The 21,718-nt window shown below is 32.7% G+C and overlaps 1 protein-coding gene and 1 long non-coding RNA gene across 26 annotated transcripts; one reads left to right on the plus strand and one right to left on the minus strand.

Annotated features, from left to right (window-relative positions):
• Positions 1–2,088: 2,088 nt before the first annotated feature.
• On the plus strand, positions 2,089–20,904 carry LOC150037821 (uncharacterized). Of its 25 annotated transcripts, none has more exons than XR_016528026.1 (8): positions 2,089–2,578; positions 3,342–3,494; positions 4,080–4,261; positions 4,383–4,626; positions 7,094–7,142; positions 13,796–13,848; positions 14,018–14,089; positions 14,880–20,904. It is a non-coding gene; the product is annotated as an uncharacterized LOC150037821 (long non-coding RNA). The 25 variants fall into 25 exon arrangements; XR_016528025.1 differs by having other exon boundaries at positions 14,030–14,089; XR_016528027.1 differs by lacking the exon at positions 14,018–14,089.
• LOC120070939 (1-phosphatidylinositol-4,5-bisphosphate phosphodiesterase epsilon-1, putative (DUF1685)) lies at positions 19,698–20,499 on the minus strand. The gene is made up of 2 exons (XM_039022861.2): positions 20,013–20,499; positions 19,698–19,786 (listed from the first exon to the last, which is right to left on the minus strand). Exons 1-2 carry the CDS (start codon positions 20,497–20,499, stop codon positions 19,698–19,700), a joined length of 576 nt encoding a protein of 191 aa, XP_038878789.1.
• Positions 20,905–21,718: the final 814 nt, after the last annotated feature.

A 21,718-nucleotide genomic window follows, 5' to 3' on the forward strand; every position in this document is an offset into this window, starting at 1 on the left:
TAGAGAAAATGAAATTGGATGAATAAGGTGCCTTGCACCATAGTGGAGATTTTCAAAGTTGGAAATCTCCACTTTGAGTTTTGTTTTTCAAATTAGCTTTTTTCAAAAAATGATTTCTAAAACCAATTTTTTAAATAAACTAATTTAATTTGATTTATTAGTTTATATATATATATATATATATATAAATTTTTAAATAAAACTAATTTAATTAAATCGTTTAATTAATTTTGTTAATTTAATATTTAATATTAAATTAATAAAAAAATAATTCCATATAATGAAATTAATTTTATGCAATTAATATTTAAATCATATTTTAAACATTAATTGATTCTCCAATTTCGTTTAATTTCGATAAAATTAAATATTTTAATTGTATCGAATATAATAAATAGAAATTCTAATTGAATTTGAACATTTCAAATTCTAAACCCTAATTTCAAATCTCATCAAGATTACTCAATTTACTAATCCTAATTATGAGCTAGTAGAAGGATCTTATGGAGCTACAGATCATGAGTTCCAACGACTTGTAATTAATTGGTTAAACTCTTTAAACCGAATTAATGACTATTCATTAACTACCAAGACATTCCACTATAGCTCGATAGTTGCACTCTCCTCACTATAGATATATTTCTGTCCATTTTAACCATAATTGGTAAGTCATTCCTTCACAGGTCATTCGTATTTACATCTGGGTAAAAAATTATCGTTTTACCCCTGTAAATACATCTTACTCCTTAAGCTCCCACTGATCTTCCATTGAACAATTGATTTATAGTCCAACTTATAAATCATAGCCCTCTCTTCCATGAGAGGATAGGGCCCCGTTGTTCAAGACAAGGTATCAACACTTAAGAGAACAACCCATCTGTTAACCCTAAATCGGGTAGGAGTGAATTCCATATTGCAAAGCTATGTTCCCAGCTATTTGCCTGGTCTTATCCCCAAAATGGGAGGATTATTGAGCAGTGCTGTTGAACTACTCTCATCTTTGCAGATCAATGGATAATCTCCAATAAACAGAAGTTCATAGTTAGCTACGGATTAAGATCGAGTTACCCTAGGTCATTGAGTTTGAGATAGTCAGTTTTAACAGTAAATGGTTATTAAAGAAAAGTGACTATTTTGAGATCCGGTCTTATGCAAACTCATTGTACAGGATGCCCCCACTTATACGTCTCTACATGAATGATTTTTGGATCACGTCATTTGTATCAGTATACAAAATGGGCTGCATTCAATAGTGTCACCAGGATGAGGTACCCAATCTCATCTGTATACTTATAGACCATTTTGGCTACGTACTAAAACTTGATCCATTCCTATGTCACCACATAAAGTTAAAGTATTCATGTTATAGCCATGGATTCGTTTATTGGTTTTTCATAGGAGGATGCAATATCAATAGTAATTTATTGAATAAAAAACTCAACAACATTTTTATTGATAAATAGAATATGTTAACAACATTTACGAACTGTGAGTTTAGGCCCAACAATAAAGGCCTCAGGTTGTTTCATATAAATCTATTCTTCAAGTCTACCATTCAAGAAAGCGGTCTTTACATCCATTTGATGTTACGTGTTTATATAGAGCAATGAGAAAAAACAAAACATAGATTGAGGTAATTCTAGTGATCGGATAGAAGGTGTCAAAGAAGTCTATGTTTTCTCTTTGTCTAAAGCCCTTTGCTACTAACCTGGCTTTAAACTTGTCAACTGCTCCATTAGGTCTAAGCTTCTTCCTTAGGATCCATTTGTAACCTATTGTTGCGACTTGGAGGTAGGTCTACTAAGTACCAAGTCCTATTTGACTTAAGTGGGTCCATCTTATCATTTATAGTTTCTTTCCATAATTTGGTATCTACAAAGGACAGGACAACTTATCTTTAGGATCATACATACACGCACACACGTGCCTTATAAGCTTAAAAAAGTAGTTTTTAAAAACTTTTTTTTCTTGAAATTTGGTTAAGAATTTAACTATTGTGACTACAAGAAAAATATCTTTGTATAGCCTTTTACTATAGCCTTTTTCAATATAGGCTATAAAAAAACCCAAACATTTGAAACAATCCTCGTGCGCGAAAAGGGTTGAGAGGGAAAATTTTAGGCTGAAAATTCATGTTGTTGTAATTGTTCCTGTTCTTTTTCCCTCCTCTCTCTTTTCTGTAAACATCGAAAGCAACTTCAGCTAAAGTTCATTCACTTCTTCTAGCAAATCTCTCACAAAAATAGTCGACACCCATGTCTCTTTTTTCCCCATTCCTCTCTTATACCTTCTTCCTCTCTTTCCATTGACACCAACTATGTCTATATTTCCAATCAACCACACAAAATTCACTTGACAGTCAAACTAGGGCTTCATCCTCCAAACAAAGATGAAGTTGAAATTGATTTTCAGGTCCTTCAATTTTTTCTCAATCTTCTCGTTTCTCCTTTCTACTCTTCAGAGAGACCATGTGATATCTTGGTATTGCTTGAAAATGACCGATAGTGCTTGAAATCGCTCGATGGTACTTGAAAGCCCATCAGGATGTTTTGTCTTCCTCCTAACAAGAATATGGAAGGTTCGTTGTTTGGTCTTGTATGATTGCAATTTTCCTTTTCTGAATAGATTGTGGGTTTTCTTCCTGAATTCTTGAAAAAAATTATGGGATATGAAACTAGTTTAGTTCTATGTGTAGATTGTGATGGTTTTTGTGAAATTTGTTCTTCCTCCAACTTTCTTTGAGAAGTGGTTCTGAGAGTGCTAATTTTTTGGGGGTTTGTTCCTATACAAAGATGTTTTATTTGAAGAATTAGATGATCGGGATGTTGATTCGAGTTGCAGAAATCGAGTTTGGGTGGAGAGGGATATTGCAGAGCAATTGTTTGTTAAAGTCCTTGAAGAATTTAGACAATGCTTGGTTTGTGAAAGAAATATACAACATTCTGTTTGCGGGGTGTTTAGTAACCTTAAAAAAATATTAGACAACGACTTGAAAACTTTCAAACATTTGTCTGATTTACAATTTTTTTTTATTTCATATTTGATTGGATATTGCTAAATACATCCAAAAAATATTTTGATTTAACATAAAAGCCAATAGTTTTTTTTAAAACTTTTCTAGTCCATGTTTAAGATCCCATATCATAGTTGTTAGTCATCAAGTTAAAGAGAAATTATATATACTTGAATTCGTAAAGTAAGGATCAATTTCATTTTCATGGAATGTATTTTGATTGTCTCTTAGCTTTTATACAACAGAAGAAAGAAAAAAATTGAAGATTTACAATGCAAGTTGTATAATGGTTAGTGATTAAGTGATGCGTCTGTTGTTGATGATTTAGGGCTATTCTTCAAGCTTCTACAAAAAGATGAACCTTGATCTAAGAGATGGCTTACCAAATGGCATTTCCACGTGAACAAAAAATTCCAAAAGGCTCTAACCCCCAAAGACCTCTCATCGAAAAGTTTTTCGTCTCTTTTGTCATCTCCGCAAGGTTTTCTCTTTCTCCCATCCCATTACTTATTTTGACTTTAAGTTTCATAAGAATTTATCAGTGGCTGTAGATTCATGTTTCTATTTTGGTGGCTTTGAATATGTGGGTTGTGAATATTTGTAGCTATTGTTTCAGGGTTAAGTATCTAGTTGATGCTAGCTTTTGGTTTTGTTAGTAATTGATTTATTATTATTTGTGTTGTGTAATATTGGAAAGCTACTTGATATGTTTGCTGATTGGAGGGGGAAGATGTGCCTTCTTATGTGGTCTCAGTCATTGGATTCATTGATGCTTTCTATTATTACATCTCTAGTTTTTGGTTTTTATGTGAAGTTTTTATTGATTTTGCTAAATATGTTGAGACCACCAAGCCTTTCTCTATTTCTTTTCCCCTCCATAATTCAAACTCTGCAATTTTGCATGTCAGGTTCTCTCTTTATCTTTGTACTTATTCGCTCAAAGATGTCAGTGTTCAAATTTCTTGTTTTGTACAAATTTGGATACAGAGCATTTAGGAAGATTATGATAAGAGGTATATAAAATGGTGAATTAGAGTCCATAAGTTTTGTGACTGTTATCTTTTAGGACATTGGAATGGATCTGCTCTATTTGGGGAATATTTTTCAGAGATGTGGAAGAATCTGAGAGTTTAAAAGCTAGATCTCAAGATGGGAGCTTATGCAGCTACTCGAACAAAGAGAATGTAAGCCAAAACAGTCAAATTGAAGTAAGGTTGCTTCCCAAGTATGCCAAATGAAAATAACCAGGTTCTAAATGGACTATGAATTCTAACATTTGAAAAAATAAATTGATATTTACACATAATTAATATCTATGTTATACTTTTTTAGTTTTTATGTTTCTTAAATTTAGTGTTGGAAATGGCAGGGCCCTCAAAACGACGAACTGTAAACCGTCAAGGCACGACGGTCAAGCGAAGAGCAAAACCTGCAAAACAGAAACTCGTTATAGGCTGAGTCGTGGAGCTCGCTCTCTTTAAGACGTTTCGCTGCTCTGCCCAAGTGTGCAAGCAGGTCTAAAAATTGACACATCGTCCCCAGGATAAATCAGCCAAATGAAAACCGATCAGAAATACACTGTTACCGATTGAAACGTACACCCTTTCACATAGGTGAGTCTATCAAGGATACTCCTGTAGCTGGGTATCCCACTTGTCATTAAGTATAGATCTTATTAAGAACTGAGTTCAACCTTTCTTACGCTTCAGGATATCATGCTCAGACTTTAAGTCATAGGAATGGAACTTTGTGTTTGGTTTAGCATGATTCACTATATATCACTCGTGATCAGTTATTACCCGTTGAACCTGTTTCTTGGGATCTCCAGTCTACAGGTTGGGTTTTTCTCACTATGGTTCATTTTTCGATAGGCATAAGTCCCATCCTTTCTGAGGTTCTGAAAACCTTTTCTCTGGTCAGTCCTTTCGTCAAAGGATCTGCCAAATTTTCATCGGTCCGTATGTGATCCACTCTAACTGCACCAGTAGTGAGAAACTCTCTAATGGTACTGTGCTTACGACGTATTTGACATCTCTTTCCGTTGTAGTAATGGTTCTGAACTTTTGCGATTACTGCAATACTATCGCAATGGATCAATATGGCTGGTACTGGCTTTTCCCATAAGGGAATCTCTGATAGCAGACTTCTAAGCCAACCTGCTTCTTCACTAGCTGTCGCTAGTGCTATCATTTCTGACTCCATCGTAGATTGGGTTAAAATAGTCTGTTTCTTGGATTTTCAAGAGACAGCTCTGCCAGCTATATTAAAGATATAGCCACTTGTAGCCTTTGAATCATCCGAAAGAGCGTTCCAATCAACATCACTGAACTCTTCCAGGACAGCGGAAAACTTTTGATAATGTAATCCTAGGTTTTGGGTTTTCTTTAAGTATCTCATGACCCTTTCTATAGCATTCCAATGCTTTTTACTAGGTCTGCTTGTAAACCTACAAAGTAGTCCTACAACATAAGCTATGTCAGGCCTAGTGCAGTCGATAGTATATCTAAGACTGCCTATGATGCTCGCATACTCAAATTAATTAACACTGTCACCAGTGTTCTTGAACAACTTGACATTAGGGTCATAAGGAGTACAGGCTGGTTTACACTCAAAGTAATTATATTTCCTTAGAATCTTTTCTATATAGTGAGATTGATCCAAAAAAATTCCCTTTTTAGACCTATTTACTTTTATGGCTAAGATTACACTAGCTTCTCCTAAATCTTTCATGTCGAAGTTCGCACTCAATATTGGTTTTACATCATTTATGACGTGCAAGTTTGACCCAAAGATCAATAAATCATCTACATATAGACACAAGATAGTGCAAAGGTTATTATCAAACTTATGGTAGATGCATTTGTCACTTTCATTGACCCTGAAACCTTTAGATAGGATAAGATTATCAAATTTTTCATGTCATTGCTTAGGAGCTTGTTTTAGTCCATAGAGAGATTTGTCTAATTTACACACCTTATTTTCTTGACCATGGACAACAAAACCCTCAAGTTGTTCCATGTCTTCTTCAAGTTCACCGTTTAGGAAAGCGATTTTTACATCCATCTGATGTACTACGAGGTTATAAAGGGTAGCGAGAGAGAACAGGACATGGATAGAGGTAATTATAGTGACAGGGGAGAATGTGTCAAAGAAATCTACGTTTTCTCTCTGTCTAAAGCCCTTCACTACTAACCTGGCTTTAAATTTGTTGACAATCCCATCAGGTCTAAGTTTCCTTCTTAAGATCCATTTGCACCCTATTGCCTTACATCCTGGGGGTAGATCTACTAAGTGCCAAGTCCTATTTAACTCAAGTGAGTCTATCTCATCATTTATGGCTTCTTGCCATAGGTTGGCATCTACTGAGGACAGGACAACTCTTAGATCTTTAGGGTCTTCTTCTACATTGTAGGTCAGGAAGTCATTTTCGAAATATTTGGTGGTTCTAGCTCTTTTGCTTCTTCTAGGTTCTGGGTCAGTTTCTCTCTAGGATTAGGATTTTTAATTAGGGTTATACCACTTGAACAGAGCCCCCACTATTCCTTGATTTAAAAGGAAACCTATCTTTAAATAAATCTGCATCATTTGACTCAATGATCACTTGGTTCACTAGATCATAGAACCTGTAGGCTTTACTATTTAAGGCATAACCTATAAAAACACACTCGTAAGCTCTACTAGTCAACTTTCTCCTTTTTGGGTCAGGAATCCTTACAAAGGCTAAACAACCCCATATTCTAATGTAGGACAAGTTTGGGTTCTTATTCTTGAAAATTTTGTAAGGTGAAGTTTTATTTTTAGATTTCGGGATTCTATTTAGGATATAACACACGATAAGGATGATTTCACCCCACCAATAAAACAAGACTCCTGAACTAAGTAAAATAGCAACTACTAGCTCAGCTAAAGTTCTATTTTTCCTTTCGGCTTTTCTGTTCATTTCAGGAGAATAAGGTGCGGTCTTTTCGTATATTATTTCATGTGAGTTAAAGAATTCATTAAAACTGTGCAAGTCGTACTCGATTCTTCTATCACTACGAAGTCTTTTAACTTTTCTATTAAACTGATTCTCTATTTCAGAAATAAAAAGTATGAAGGCATCAAAAGCATCACTTTTGTTTTTCACCAGGTATATAAAAGTAAATCAGAGCAGTCGTCAATAAAAGTAATGAAATATCTTTTACTGTTCCTAGTAAATATGCCATCAAATTCATAGACATCAGAATGAATCAAATCTAGAGGCTCAGAATTCCTAAGTACAGATTTATGCGGAGTTTTAGTAATTTTAGCCTGACTACAATACTCACATTTATCAAAATCATTATAATTTAGGTATCATTTCCAGCCTAGTTACTAATTAAATTCTTATTTACATGACAGAGTCTAGCATGCCAAATATTCATAGAACACAACATATACATAGAAGATTTTATTTTATTAAGGTCTAGATTTAATTTAAACATTCCCTCAGTTTCATACCATTTCCCTACAAATACATTATTTTTTGTAAGGGTATATAGGTTTGCCCTTATAGTTTGAGTAAACCCGGCTTTGTTGAGGAGATAGCTTGAAACCAAATTCTTTCGTATCTCCAAAGTGTTCAGAACATCCTTCAACGTGAAGGTCTTTCCAAAGGTAAACTTCAGTTCCACCTTGTCGGTTCCAGCAACTTTCGTGGAGTGGTGATCTCCTAACAAGATATTCTTATCCTTAGTTTCAGTATAAGTTTTAAATAGACTAAGGTCGTGATAGACATGGCGCATCGCGCCAGTGTCTATCCACCACCCTTCACAACTACCGATCACATTTACTTATGTGATCATGGCGACTAACGGTTTTTCTGTCAGGTTCGCCTGACCAGCAGGACGACGCCTGTTCCTACAGTTCCTAGCCATGTGCCAAGGTTTATTACAATTAAAGTAGAGAAATTGTATCGTTTCTCCTGAAGGGGGCTTTTGTTTTTTCTGTTGGTTCTGGTTGCTGGAGCCACGGTTCTGACCTTTCCTCTTTGTCCCCTTAGGTTTTTGGTCAGGTTTTACCACGGTAGAGGCGAGTTTTCTAGGTACTGTGTTCACCTCCTCCCTCTGGTCCTACTTGTGGAGTTCCGGGTTATAAGACTCTCCAAAGAGAACTCCTTGGTTTTATGCCTCAAAGTGCTTTTAAAGTCCTTCCACAAGGGGGGCAGTTTATCAATAATAACAGCAACTTGGAATTGTTCATCTAGAGGCATACCTTCAGTAATTATCTCGTGAGCTATCTTCTGGAGTTCATAGGATTGGGCCTCCACGGATTTGTCATCCGTCATCTGGAACTTGAGATAACGGCTAACCGCATATTTCTTTGACCCGACAGACACTTGTTTTAATCGTAGTGTCAAATTATATATTTCAAGATGGAGACACTTGTTTTAACCCATAAATGGATTGATTAAGCTTGCAGATATTTTGCTCTTAACCTTGTTCGATGAATCCTTCAAGTTGATTCATGTAAATGGTCTCATCAAAATTATCATTCAAAAAGGCAGTATAAGGCAGTATCGACGTCCATCTGCCATATTTCATAATTGTAATATGTGTCAATGGACAAGAGAATCCAAATAGATATAAGCATGACAACAAATGAGGAAGTTTCCTCATCATTCACTACCTCGACTTGAGTATAACCATTTGCACTAATCTATCCTTAAAGATTTGCACCTTACCATCTACACCCATCTTTCTCTTGTAGATCCATTTGCATCCTATGGGTTTTACCCCAATTGGTTGATCTACAAGTAATCAGACAAAATTGAAGTACATAGACTCCATTTCCTGATTCATGGTTTTAACCCATTCATCTTTGTCCACGTTAATCATTGTCTACTTGTAGGTCAATGAATCCTCAACATTATCATCTGGTATGAAGACTCGAGTTTCTATTAAACCCAAATCACGAAAGGTTGAGTTATAACCCTCTAACTACATCGAAGTTCCATCAACTCCTAAGGAGGATGTGTGTGACTGGATGAAGCAATATCAACAATTCTTGTTGAAGTGCTTAGTTCTTCAACAACCTTGGTGAAGACTCAATAGTTTCATTGGAAAGCTCATTTATTATAATTTTACTTCTTGGTTTATGCTTCCTAATGTGGTCTTCCTCCAAGAATGTAACATTTGTCGATACAAACAGTGTATACTCTTTCGGATCATAAAAGAGACCACCTCTCGTTTCCTTTGAGTAGCCTACAAAAAGGCACAACTTTGAATGTGGTTCCAATTTCTTTGAGTTAATGACTAGCACATCGCCTGGACACCCCTAAATCTTGAGATTTCGTAAATTACTTTTACGATCCTTTAATAGTTGAAATGGTATTCTAGAAACACTTTGTTTATGGAACTTAGTTCAAGAGATAGGTTGTAGTCTCTACTGCATAACCTTAGAACGAGTTAGGTAGAGAAACATAACTCATCATCGACCGAACTGTGTCTAATAGGGTTCTATTTCTCCTTTTTAATACACCATTTTGTTAAGGTGTACCAGGTGTTGAGAGTTGAGATGTGATTCCATGTTCTATTAAATAGTTATAGAATCCCATATCCATGTACTCTCCACCTTGATTTGATTGAGTCTTAATCTTTTTACCTAATAAATTTTCAACTTCGGCCTTGTAGTCCTTGTACTTTTCAAGGTATCAGACTTGTGTTGTATCAGGTAAACATACCCATATTTGGAATGTACAAGTTCTAAGGGTTCTCTAGCTCTATGACCTTTTCCAGTAAAAGGTCATTTTATCATTTTTATCTTTTACACAAGATTCACATACAGGCAAATAATTTTCTTCTAACTCTTTTAAAAGTCCAATTGACCAACCTCTCAAACCTAATGAGATTTATGTGACCTAGTCCTAGATGCCAAAGATGAGCATTTTCTTTTAGAGAAACTTTAAATCTTTTGTTTTGTGTGGTTGTAGTGTTAACATTTTAGCATTATGGAGTATTTTAGATGCTAATGGTCTTAGCACATATAAGTTGTTTTCGTTTATTGTTGAACAAATGTTAATATCATTCTTTGAGATAAACATTTTATCAAAAATAAAAGAGATATTATAATTTTGCTCCAATAAACATAAAACTGAATTTAAATTCCTCTTAAAATGAGGAACATAATAAATATTATCTAACAATACAAATTTAGAATTGAAAAACAACTTCAAGCAACCTATTATATCTGCCTAGATGACTTGCCCCATTCCAATGTACAAAATCATGTCTCAATCCTCCAATTGTTGCTAGGAACTAGTTTTAGTAATGAAGAATAAATATTGTTAGTGGCTCCTGAATCAAGTATCCAGACAGAATCGTCATTTTTCATTAAACAAGTTTCTAAAACAAGTAAAACATATTTGACTTCTTTCGCCTTCTTCTCAACCAAATACTTTTGGGAGTTTCTTTTCCAGTGTCCATCGTAGTTGCAATGAAAACAAGTTTCCTTTGCAATGTTGACCTTTTTGCCCTTTTGAGCAGTAACAACTAGGGTAATTTTATTATTCCCCTTACCACCGTTTTTCTTCTTTCACATTTTAGAGCTTGAGGAAGAAGACGTGAACTTAATCTTAGAAGAAGAACCCCTGTGGAAATTTGTCGAGGAACTGCCAACATTTTCCTCTTCGTATTGTCCTTTAACTTTCATCAAATATTCGTAAGTCTGCAGCTTATTGAGAAGGATGGTAAGGTTGTATTCTATTTTATACATGAGAACATTGCTTTGAAATTGTAGGTAACTTTTCAGAAGAGTTTTCAAAATAAAGCTTACCTAACTGGACTCATTTATGACAACCCCATTCATTTCAGCCACGTTGAAGTGGACCATCATATTAAGGACATGCTTTCTAATAGATGATCCTTTATTAGGGTATTGAAGATGTACTTTAGAGCTTCATACCTGAGATGTGTAGCTAGTTACTCAAACATTTCATGCAATAACTCCATGATTTCACATGCAGTGACCATGGACTCATGTTTTTTGATCCAGACTTCTATTAAGCTTGCCAAAATATAGACTTTGACCTTATCGACCTTAGTCCATTTGTCATATGTCACGAACACGTCATGACACTGTGGGTCTAGGAACTGGAGGACATTCCTCTATTATGAAAAATTTGAGGTCGTCGATGACCAGGAAAATGTTAATCATATTTTTCTAAGTAGTATAATTTTCGTCGGTTAGTTTATCAACCCCAGGTGAGGATATTACATCACTAGTCAAGATTTAAAAGATGCTGATATAAAATAAATTATTTGTATTAGATATGTAAGCAAAAACTCATTTAATCCAATCAATTTACCAAAATTCTTAACGAACCCTAAAACCATTAAATTTTTCAATAATACTTCAGTGATTTAGAATAAATGCCACCTCGTGGTGAATAATTATCTTCATCGAATTGAGATATTCTCAATTATATATTACACCAGAATAACTCTTATTCCTATAACATTTAATTACCATTGATTTGGTCAAGAAATCATTAACATCTTAATGTTTTCTTGTAAGTGTAACCCTTCATTTTTAACCTTGTAGCCCCGCCCCAATTAGTCTGCCTCAGGCATAATTGTTACAATTGATCATAACAATTTTATCTATTTCTGGAGTTCACTCTATCCTTTTCCATACAAACACCTTCCTAAGGGAGATGCTCCCAAGGCACCATGAGGTTGAGAATGGAAAAACAATACAAACTAATAAAAGAGACCATGGGAAGTGTGACACACGTTGTTCTCCTACTTACTATAAACACTTTCTCCATTCACCTTGATATTGACCCATGCTACCTTCCTAAGGGAGGGTGCGCCCAGAATTTGGTGAACTTTAAGGGAGAACGTGGGTGGAAAAATTAACATATCATATACATCTTTTTTTTCTCCTACTTAGTGTTTTAGAATCCAGGATTTATTAACTTAGATAGATCCAACTAACTTATTTAACTAAGTCATTGGTAGTTCGCTCAATACAACGTTTATATTGAATAGTTTAGCAATAATGATCCTTGTTCATTAAGCACTTTAATAAACCTTAATCATTCATGTTGGGAATGTCCTAAACTCAGTTCGTAAATGTTGTTAACATATTTTATTTATCAATAAAAATGTTGTTGAGTATTTTATTCAATAAATTACTATTGATATACATTCTTTTATGAAATTCAATAAAAAATCCATCGCTATAACATGAATATATTAACTTTGTGTAGCGACATAAGAGATGATCAAGTTCTAGTATGTAGCCAAAATAGTCTATAAGTATACAAATGACATTGGGTACCTCATGCTAGTGACACTAATGAATACAACCCATTTTGTATACTAATAGAAATCATGTGATCAAAAAATCATTCATGTAGAGATATGTGAGTGGAGGCATCCTATGCATTGAGTTCAATAACCATTTACTATTAAAACTGACTATCTCAAACTCAATGACCTAGGGTAACTCAATCTTAATCCTGAGCTAACTACGAACTTCTGTTTATTCGGGATTATCCTTTGATCTGCATATGTGAGAGTAGCCCAACAATAATACTCAATAAGCCTCCCATTTTGGGGATAAGACTAGATAGATAGTTGGGGACATAGCTTTACAATATGTAATTCACTCCTACCCGATTTAGGGTTAGCAAATGGGTTGTTCTCTTAAACGTTGATGTCTTGTTCTGAACAACGGAATCTCGCCCTCTCATGGAAGAGAGGGTTATGATTTATAAGTTGGACTATAAATCAGTCAATGGAGGATCGGTGGAAGCTTAAGGAGAAAGATGTATTTATAGGGGTAAAACGGTAATCTTTGACCTAACTGTAAATACGAACGACCTGTAAATGATTGACTTACCGATTATGGTTAAAATAGATAGAAATATATCTACAGTAAGGAGAGTGCAACTATTGAGCTATAATGGAATGTATTGGTAGTTAATGAATAGTGATTAATTCGGTTTAAAAAGTTTAACCAATTAATTACAAATTGTTGGAGCTCATGATCTGTAGGTTCATAAGGTCTCTCTACTAGCTTGTAATTTGGATTAGTAAATTAAGTAATCTTGATGAGATTTGAAATTAGAGTTTAGTATTTGAAGTGTTCAAATTCGATTAGGGTTTCAATTAATTGTATTCGATACAATTGAAATATTTAATTTTTTTGAAATAAAAACAAAATTGGAGAATCAATTAATGTTTAAATTATTATTTAAATATTGATTATATGAAACTAAATTCATTGTAGTGAAATTGGTATTTTATTAATTTAATATTAGATATTAAATTAACAAAATTAATTAAAAGGTTTAATTGATTAGTTTTATTTAAAATTAATTAATTGAATTAATTTTTATAAAATTAATAAAACGAATAAATTGGTTTATTTGTAAATTTTGTTTTAGAAATTACTTTTTTTAAAAAAAACTTGAAAACGAAATTTTTTTTTGAAAATACAAAGTGGAGATTTCCAATTCCAAATGTTGGAAATCTCCATTATGGTGCAAAACACCTTATTCATCCAATTCCACTTAATCCATGAAGAAGGAGCTTGTCTTCATACATGCTTTTAATTTGCATGATAAAAAGCTTTATAAATTAAACTGTTGGGCTGAATGATGAAGCTAAGTATTCAGAACTTCTTCAAGAACTTTGCAAAATTTGAAACCCTCCAAACCCTCTTCATATCTTCATCAAATCTAGCTCAATTTATTATTTCTACCACACAATCCTTGCAAGAGAATAGTAGATAAGATCTTTGGTGGTCTACTTGTAGATTGAAGCATTTTTACGTGGAGCTCAGCTGGTGTTCAAGAGGTTTCATCAAAGGTATTGTGTTCAACAAACTCTCTTTTGTAATAGTTACTTTGAAGCATGTTTTAAACTCAAATTAAGTACAATTAGAGTGTTTATTAATTATGATTTTCTCCGTTGCTTATTAATATACTCTAACAATTTATTGCATGCTTATAATATTATTGTCTAATTCATCTTTTAGATCGGTTTCCAGGTAGAGGTGTTCCCTTTTAGTCAGCTTAAATACTCCAACCTAGACAGAAGCAAGATAAAGGTCTCTTATGGACAATTATGTTATAAATTTAATCTTTTATTAATCCGATTTAATCCTATTAAATGGAAATTAAAATATTAAACCTATTTCTAATCTCATTAGGTCTATGTGAAATCAATTTTAAACCATTTAAAACTAATTTTAACCTATTGGTTGCATGCAACTGTTGATTATTGATTTTAATTCTAATTTTATCAACTTATGATACTTATAAAGATTAATGAAATAATTAAAACCTATACATGCATCTAATGACATACTTAAGAATATAGCAATTATATTTTTCTGAAGTAGTGTCAGGCTTCATGCATATTCATTTTCATTACATAACATAACAATTATATTATAAAGTAATGAAAATTAAATAACATACATCCGTCCATCCACACTATATGTTATAATAATTATAATACAAAATGATGTATCGAGATGTTATAAATGCATGCATTCATATAATATAATAATGATATCAAATATAATGCACGAGCATGCTTAATTTAATCATGCAACTATATAGTATAATACTCATGTTAAAAATGATGCATGAAATAATGTTTATCCTATGATATAATTTTTATACTATATGATATACACTATGCAATATAATAAACAAATCATACATCACATGAACAAAATAATAAAACCAACATTGGACCGAAAATTGACATCCTAAATATGAACTAAACTAATATAATCCTTATATTAATTTAATTAATGAAAGTAGAAATAAATGAATTAATTATTACAAATTAATAATTAAATAACATAAAAATAGCAAAACTGCCTTCAGGTACCTATAAGCAACCTCGAACCCACGAACGGAAATCACTTGACGTGCGCGCGAACTGCCCTCAGAGCATCACGACGCTCCAGTCGAGCTTTGCGATGCTAGCTTTTGATTTGCCACAGTGTTGCAACACTATTATCGAGCATAGCGACATTGGGCATGCTGCCTTACAACGTAGGGCACAACATTGTGCTGCATTTGAAAGTAGAATGCTTCCTCTACTTCGGTCATTCATCCGTTTTTCTCCATTCTTGCTACAAAATTTTCCAAATTGCAGCCCGAATCTCACCACGAGCGATACAGACTTTTACAAACTCAATTGCAAAAATAAAATTTCCAAAAATGCTGGGCCCTTATAGATTGAGTTGAAGGAAAGTAGTAATCTAAGCGATTTTTTAAAACATCTAAGTGCCAAACCAATATATATTCATAATGCATCAAGCACACCCACAAAAAATTCTTAATTGAACTTAGAAAACGAAAACCAGGGACACGGTTTGTCTCTGATACTAATTGAAGGGATTTTGAGTTCCTCGAAGGGGAAGCAATCGAATGTCGTCGTGTCTCTAATTTTATTTTACAGAACATAAAATACAGAGGTGACGATAAATAAGATAAACAAAAAACTAAACATGCAATTCTACTAGAATTTACAGAGAGAAGAAGGGATAGGCTATCACATACTCTTGAAGTACTATCTTCTCGCGTTTCCTCTCCACAGCATGAACACGGACATTTCTTCTACCATTTACAGCACCATGAACACACAAACAATGTAATTGGAACATCACCATAAAATCTTCCTCGTTATTCTTTAGGATGAGAATCACAGAGATGGTATGGACTTCTGTGTATTAATTTTGGTGTAAGAGGAGTTTTAGATTGAGAGAATTCTTTCACAGAGGGGGAGGAAGATGAAGATGACCTCTCTTTAAAACTATTCTTTTTCTTTTTTACATATATATCTTTTCTTTGTGCATTTCATGTCAATGAGAGAGGAAGTGGGTCCAAGGAGTAAATAACTCCCTCCCCTTTTTAAATTTTAAATATTTAAATTAATGAATTTTAATTTAATATATATCATATTAAACTATATGTTATATTACATATAACTTATAATCCATAGTTTATATTATATCACATATAATATAAGCTATAGTTTATTATTCTCTCATATAACCTATAATATTTATATGAATCATATTCATATTAATCTTAACCTATAATTTTTATATGAATCACATTCATATAATTAATATTTGAATCATATTCGAATATTTATTTTTCTCATTAAAACTTTCTATTACAATGCATTACATATATTATATTAATTATATCTTATATAATTAATTTCCTTTAATTAATTTAAACAATTCAAATTAATCAAAAATTAATTTGACTCTCATTAATCCTTAATGAGCTAACAAGGGGATCTTATGAACCTATAGATTGAAGCTCTAACGATACAAGATTAATTAATTAAACTCTTTAATTAAATTAATCAACCTTCATTAACTGTCAGTCTCTCTACTAAAAACTGGCAACTGCACTCTTCGTACTATAGATATATTTCTGTGTTTATTGGATATAACTAATCAACAGTGCGTTGACCCTTCACAAATTGTTCGTAAGTACAACGGGTCAAAATTACGGTTTTACTTCTGTAATTACATCTAACTTATTAAGTACCATTAATCCCTCTAATGAATAATTCGTCATAGTTCAACTATAACTAAACCCCTCTGAGGCCAGGAGAGGGTGAGGCGTCTCATTGTTCAAGCCTCAAAATCAGCCTTTAGGGGAGCAATTTATCTACTTACTCTAACAATCGAGGAGTGAATTTCTTCTTTTGTAATTGTGTTTCCAACTCCCAAATCGGATAAATTTTCAAAATGGTAGGCATATTAAGTCAGCGAATCTTGTCATTATCACCCATGCAGAGATCAAAGGACTGCTCTCATAGGCAGGAGTTTACAACTCATTTAGGATGAAGCTTAAGTCACTTATGGTCATTTTGGTGAAATGAAAGTTTCTTCTAGCAATGATGTTATAATAAGAAACCAATCATTTCAAGGTACGATCTTATACAAACTCTTTGTATAGGATACCTCCACTCACATGTCTCTATATAAACAATATGGATCATATCGTCTGTAATACTTACAATTCATGTAACAATTACAAAGTGGTTCATATCCTAGTGCCACAAAGATAATACACCCAACCTTAACCATATATTGCAGGTCTTTTAGGTTATTATTCAAACATGATTCACCTGTATGTCTACTACATACTGTTTAAGTTTCATTAAATAACATTGGATCTTAGTTTATTGGATTTAGTTAATGTTATCTAAATGTGAAATAGAATACTTCTTATTTTATTAAATAAATAATTTGTATTTATAAATTACAAACTACAAGATGTACGAGATTTAGGACACTAAATCCAACAATCTTCAAGTTCTTGAATGATTCAAACAATGAATTTGTATAGCTGAATACAGTGAGCAAAGATTAAAACATAATGTTGTACAATTGGACCAACAACAGCAAAAACTCTTTCTCACAATAAAAAAAAAATGTGACAGCTCTTAATTAAAGTCATAAAGCTTGTTTTAGAACCATGGCCAAATAAGGAAAGAATTTAGATTTTCCAGAGTAGGAAAGAAAAATATTCTGCATTAGATTAGAAAAATAAAATACTCTACAAGAATTAGTAATGTTGTGTCGAATGTTAATACTTCACTTGTGACAACTACAAAAACTACTATAAATTTGCCTTAGAAAAATATAGAGACAATCAGCAAATCTCTCATACTAATCATACATTTTGTAAGTTATTTTGTTCATTTACTTTTGCTTTCAATGATTAGCCTAGGCATTCTTTCCTAAGATTCTAGCCATGTTTATTTTATGTTTTAATTGACTTTTAGGTTTATTACTTAACGTATGTTTTGATTTCTTTCTCTTAAATATTTGGTTTTACTATTTTAATCAATTTTAATTTTAGCATGTATATATGATTAATGCACTTATAGTAAAATCGAAAGTTGCATGTTGATAATCAAGAGAGGGCCAAATGGTCACAATAATCATGTATTGCCACCTTTTGATGAATCATTGCACCATAACTTATCATCTCATTTGTGGTAATTTCATGTGATTGAACACTTGTCCATTTCCAGTGTAGAAAACCAAGTAAGTGTGCGACCCCAATGTTACTCCTATTGTGCTTCTATTTCAAGATGAAATAAGTGCTAAGATCCATATATATATATATAAATTACCCCAAATGAATCTAGTGACAAGCACTTAGAAATTGAATTACTTCATCAATGGCTTTAAAAATCTATTCATTTTTTTTTTAATTTTTGAAAATTAAGCCTATTTCTTACCATTTCCTACAATAATTTGCATCGTTCTTTAGTACCATGATTGAATTTTTAACCAAATTTTAAAAATAAAAACAAGTTTTTAAAAGTTACATTTTTAGTTTTCAAATTTTGGCTTGGTTTTTTAAATAATTTGTAAAAGGTAGATAAGGAAAAAAGAAATTTGAAGGTACGAGTAATATCTATAGGCTTAATTTCCAAAAAACAAAAAACGAAATGGTTATCAAGCAGAGCCTAAAATTTTGCTTCATATTCACCTTTGCTTTTTTACTTTGTTAACTAGTGTTTTCCCTTTTTATTTAAGGGCCTCTTGTAGATTTGGTAAAATAAGTTTAAAAAATTAGACTTATAGCTCGATATAATACAAGTATATGTCTGATATACACTTGATACATTGTTGATATACTTGATATACTTTTGATATATGGGTGAAAATGACTAATTATTAAAGTGTTTTAAAAAAATCATAAAAATGATTGTCAAATTGTAATTGAGTGCTAGTGAGCTTTTAAGTTGAATCTTCCTTATCTGTTGTACATTTGTACATAAGACGAAAGAAACATCATTTAAAAAGGAAAAAAACTACAAAAGAAATAAAAAATGTAGCAAATACAAAAATTAGTGAGTAATAACTTATATTGTTACAAACAAAAGATGCAAAAAAGTATACAAATCAATGAAAAAATACAAAATAGATAACAATACGGATTAAACATTGGTTTGTTAAAAATGTAAAATTGAAATACGGAATAAACGAAAATCCAAATTTGAGAATTTTGTTATATCTACAATTTTCCATATGTTGAAGGCATGCCACCCATTATAAATTTCCTCTATTTAAATTAGGTTATATTTTCGAGTACCACTTAATTCATTTTATTATGATAACAATCTTTATATTTAAAAATAAAGACACCTGCCAAAGATGAGTATAGATTGAGATAGTATAAAGATTTGAATTTCGAATCTCTCCACCCAAAAATTAAAAAGAAAATAAATAAATAAAAAACTTGAATCCATGGATTTTTAAACTTTGGATTTATATATAGTTTGATGTGTTCATATTTCACGTGTAACAACAAAGATAAACACACACATATATAGTATATATATTTATAGAATTACAATGAACATGGAATAATGAGAATGAAGAAAAAAACATATTTTTTCCCTAAATTAATTATATACCAAAGTTCCCATTAATGCCTCTGGCTCTTCCTTTGGCCCTCATATAATAAGCTAGCTCCAACCAGAGAGATATTTTTGCTGTTAAAACTACAAGAAAGAGCATTGAAGAAGCAGAACCAAACCCTAATTCATTCAAGGTTTGAAACCAAACCCCTTCTGCCTCATTTTTTTTTTTTTTAAATTTATTTTCTTCCCTTTTTACTCTGATCTGTACAATATATTTCCTCAATTTTTTTCCTTTATTTTTCTCCCAATGATTGCATTACTGAACATGCCACAGCTTGAGCCCAGTGTCTTAATTTTGCCTTCACTTGCTTTGGGTCTTCCCCTACATCCATAAAATTAAAATAATAATAATAATAATTAAATGAGTTGCTTCATTTTCTAAAATACTTGTTAAATTTTGCTAAAATATACAATATATCATTTTTAGAATATTGATTTTCCAAAATGTAAAGAATGAAAAATTGGGGCAAAATAACTTCTTTGGAAAAAAAAATGCTAATTATATTGCAAAGAAACTAAAGTCCCAACAAAAAGCTATATCTTCATACCTGGGCTACAAACCCTCCATGTATCAAACTCACTCCTGGGGCTTTCAAATGATGAAGACCTTCTGCCAAGTGACGACGTCGAGGTGCTGCTCTGCGGCGTCGACACGGGGCTTGGCGATAGCTGTCGATTGACGGCAAAGTAAAGGTCAAGGGCCGGCAACGTACCACACAGCTTGTGCCCATCTTCCTCATTGAATGCAAACCCTAGCTCTATGCAGCCTTTGAGCTCATTCCAGTCCTCATCGGTCAAGTCGTCCCTATCCGTCGAGCCATTCCTCGGGCGAAGCATCTGTCTTCGCCGCTTCTCCCATGCAAGGTCCCTTGGCGTCTCACACATTGAAAGTTGCTTCGACAAACGTTTCTTGTTCTTCAACCTTGGTGGTGCCAACGGCATGTGCTTTAGCTCGTCCTCCGATTCGTGGAACGATGGGCACGATGACGACGAAGATAGTGATGAAGGCATCCTTTGCAAGTGTTTCTTATCCATTAGGGTTATGTCTAAAGAAAGAAAACAAACAAACAAAAAGGCGAGTGGCGGTGGGGGAATGTGACGACCCGCCAGCCACGCGCGTGAGGAGAGAGGGCCGGGGTCGGGGACGGGAAGGAGGCCGAGTTGGGAATTTGTTTAGGAAGAAGGCCAGAGCCAGCCCGACCGAGTGAGGGCACAGGAGCAAGGGAGGGCTTTAATGGAGAGAAGGAAACAACGATATGGAGGAGAAGGGATGAATAGCCATCATTCATAGGAAGGTTGATTCAGTTATTGCCTTTCCACCATTACTTTCTAACAAACCCTTAATATAGTTCTTTTCTAGTTTACTATCCTTAGAATTTTTAAGATCCTTCTTCATTTTGAAGACTTCAAGTTAATTGGTAAAATTCCTTTTCTTTTTAATGATTTTTTTTTCTTTTTGGAGATTCAAAATCTTTCAAGTTCTCTCTCCATAGAAATTTTATTGAGATTTAGGATATTTTTGGTAAAATATTAGAGCTGCTTATTCAAATTCTCGTACTATGCAAAAATGATAAAACAATAAAGAAAATCAAAGAGTTTCTTAATAAATTTTTAAATATATATATATATATATATATATATATATATATATATATATATATATATATATATTTAGTTTTCAAATTTGGCTTGGATTTTAAAAATAGTTGTACTAAAAGGGAAATTATTTCAAATGGTAAAACTGTTGAAAATATTTACAAGATATAGCAAAATTTTAGAACTATCAATGATAGACATTGATATACACTGATAGACTTCTATCAGTGTCTATCAGTGATCAATGTCACTAATAGAAGCATCTATCATTGATAGTTCTAAAATTTTACTATATTTTTTTAAATATTTTGATTTATTTTTTCTATATTTAAAAACAGTCCTATACTAAAATATAGAGAGAAAAATAAAGAAACCAATAGGTGAAAAAAGTGTATATATATATATGTTTAATTTTAAAAAACTAAATGATTATCAAATTTGACACTAATATACTTCCTTTCTTTTTCTTTTTAAGGCCAATAAACGTAGAAGGGGAGATCAAACCATTGATTTTTAAATTCGTAATTGGTGTCTTATCCACTAATTTACGATAAGATTGGCCAAATATACTTCATTTGTGTTGAACTTTATTAATCACACTCAATAATTATTTATTCTATTCTATTTCATCTCAATTTTAATATAGAAAACATGTAAG

The sequence above is a fragment of the Benincasa hispida genome, chromosome 2, assembly GCF_027475165.1.
Source record: "Benincasa hispida cultivar pf3 chromosome 2, pf3_genome.v1.1, whole genome shotgun sequence".
Lineage (NCBI taxonomy): Eukaryota > Viridiplantae > Streptophyta > Magnoliopsida > Cucurbitales > Cucurbitaceae > Benincasa > Benincasa hispida.

What these genes read in the sequence shown, in the direction of transcription:
- LOC120070939 (XM_039022861.2), bottom strand. Translation starts at nt 20,499, where the DNA reads ATGGATAAGAAACACTTGCAAAGGATGCCTTCATCACTATCTTCGTCG. An exon ending in ATGGAGGGTTTGTAGCCCAG is followed by an intron (nt 19,787 to 20,012) that starts GTATGAAGATAT and finishes TTATGGATGTAG; the next exon opens with GGGAAGACCCAAAGCAAGTG.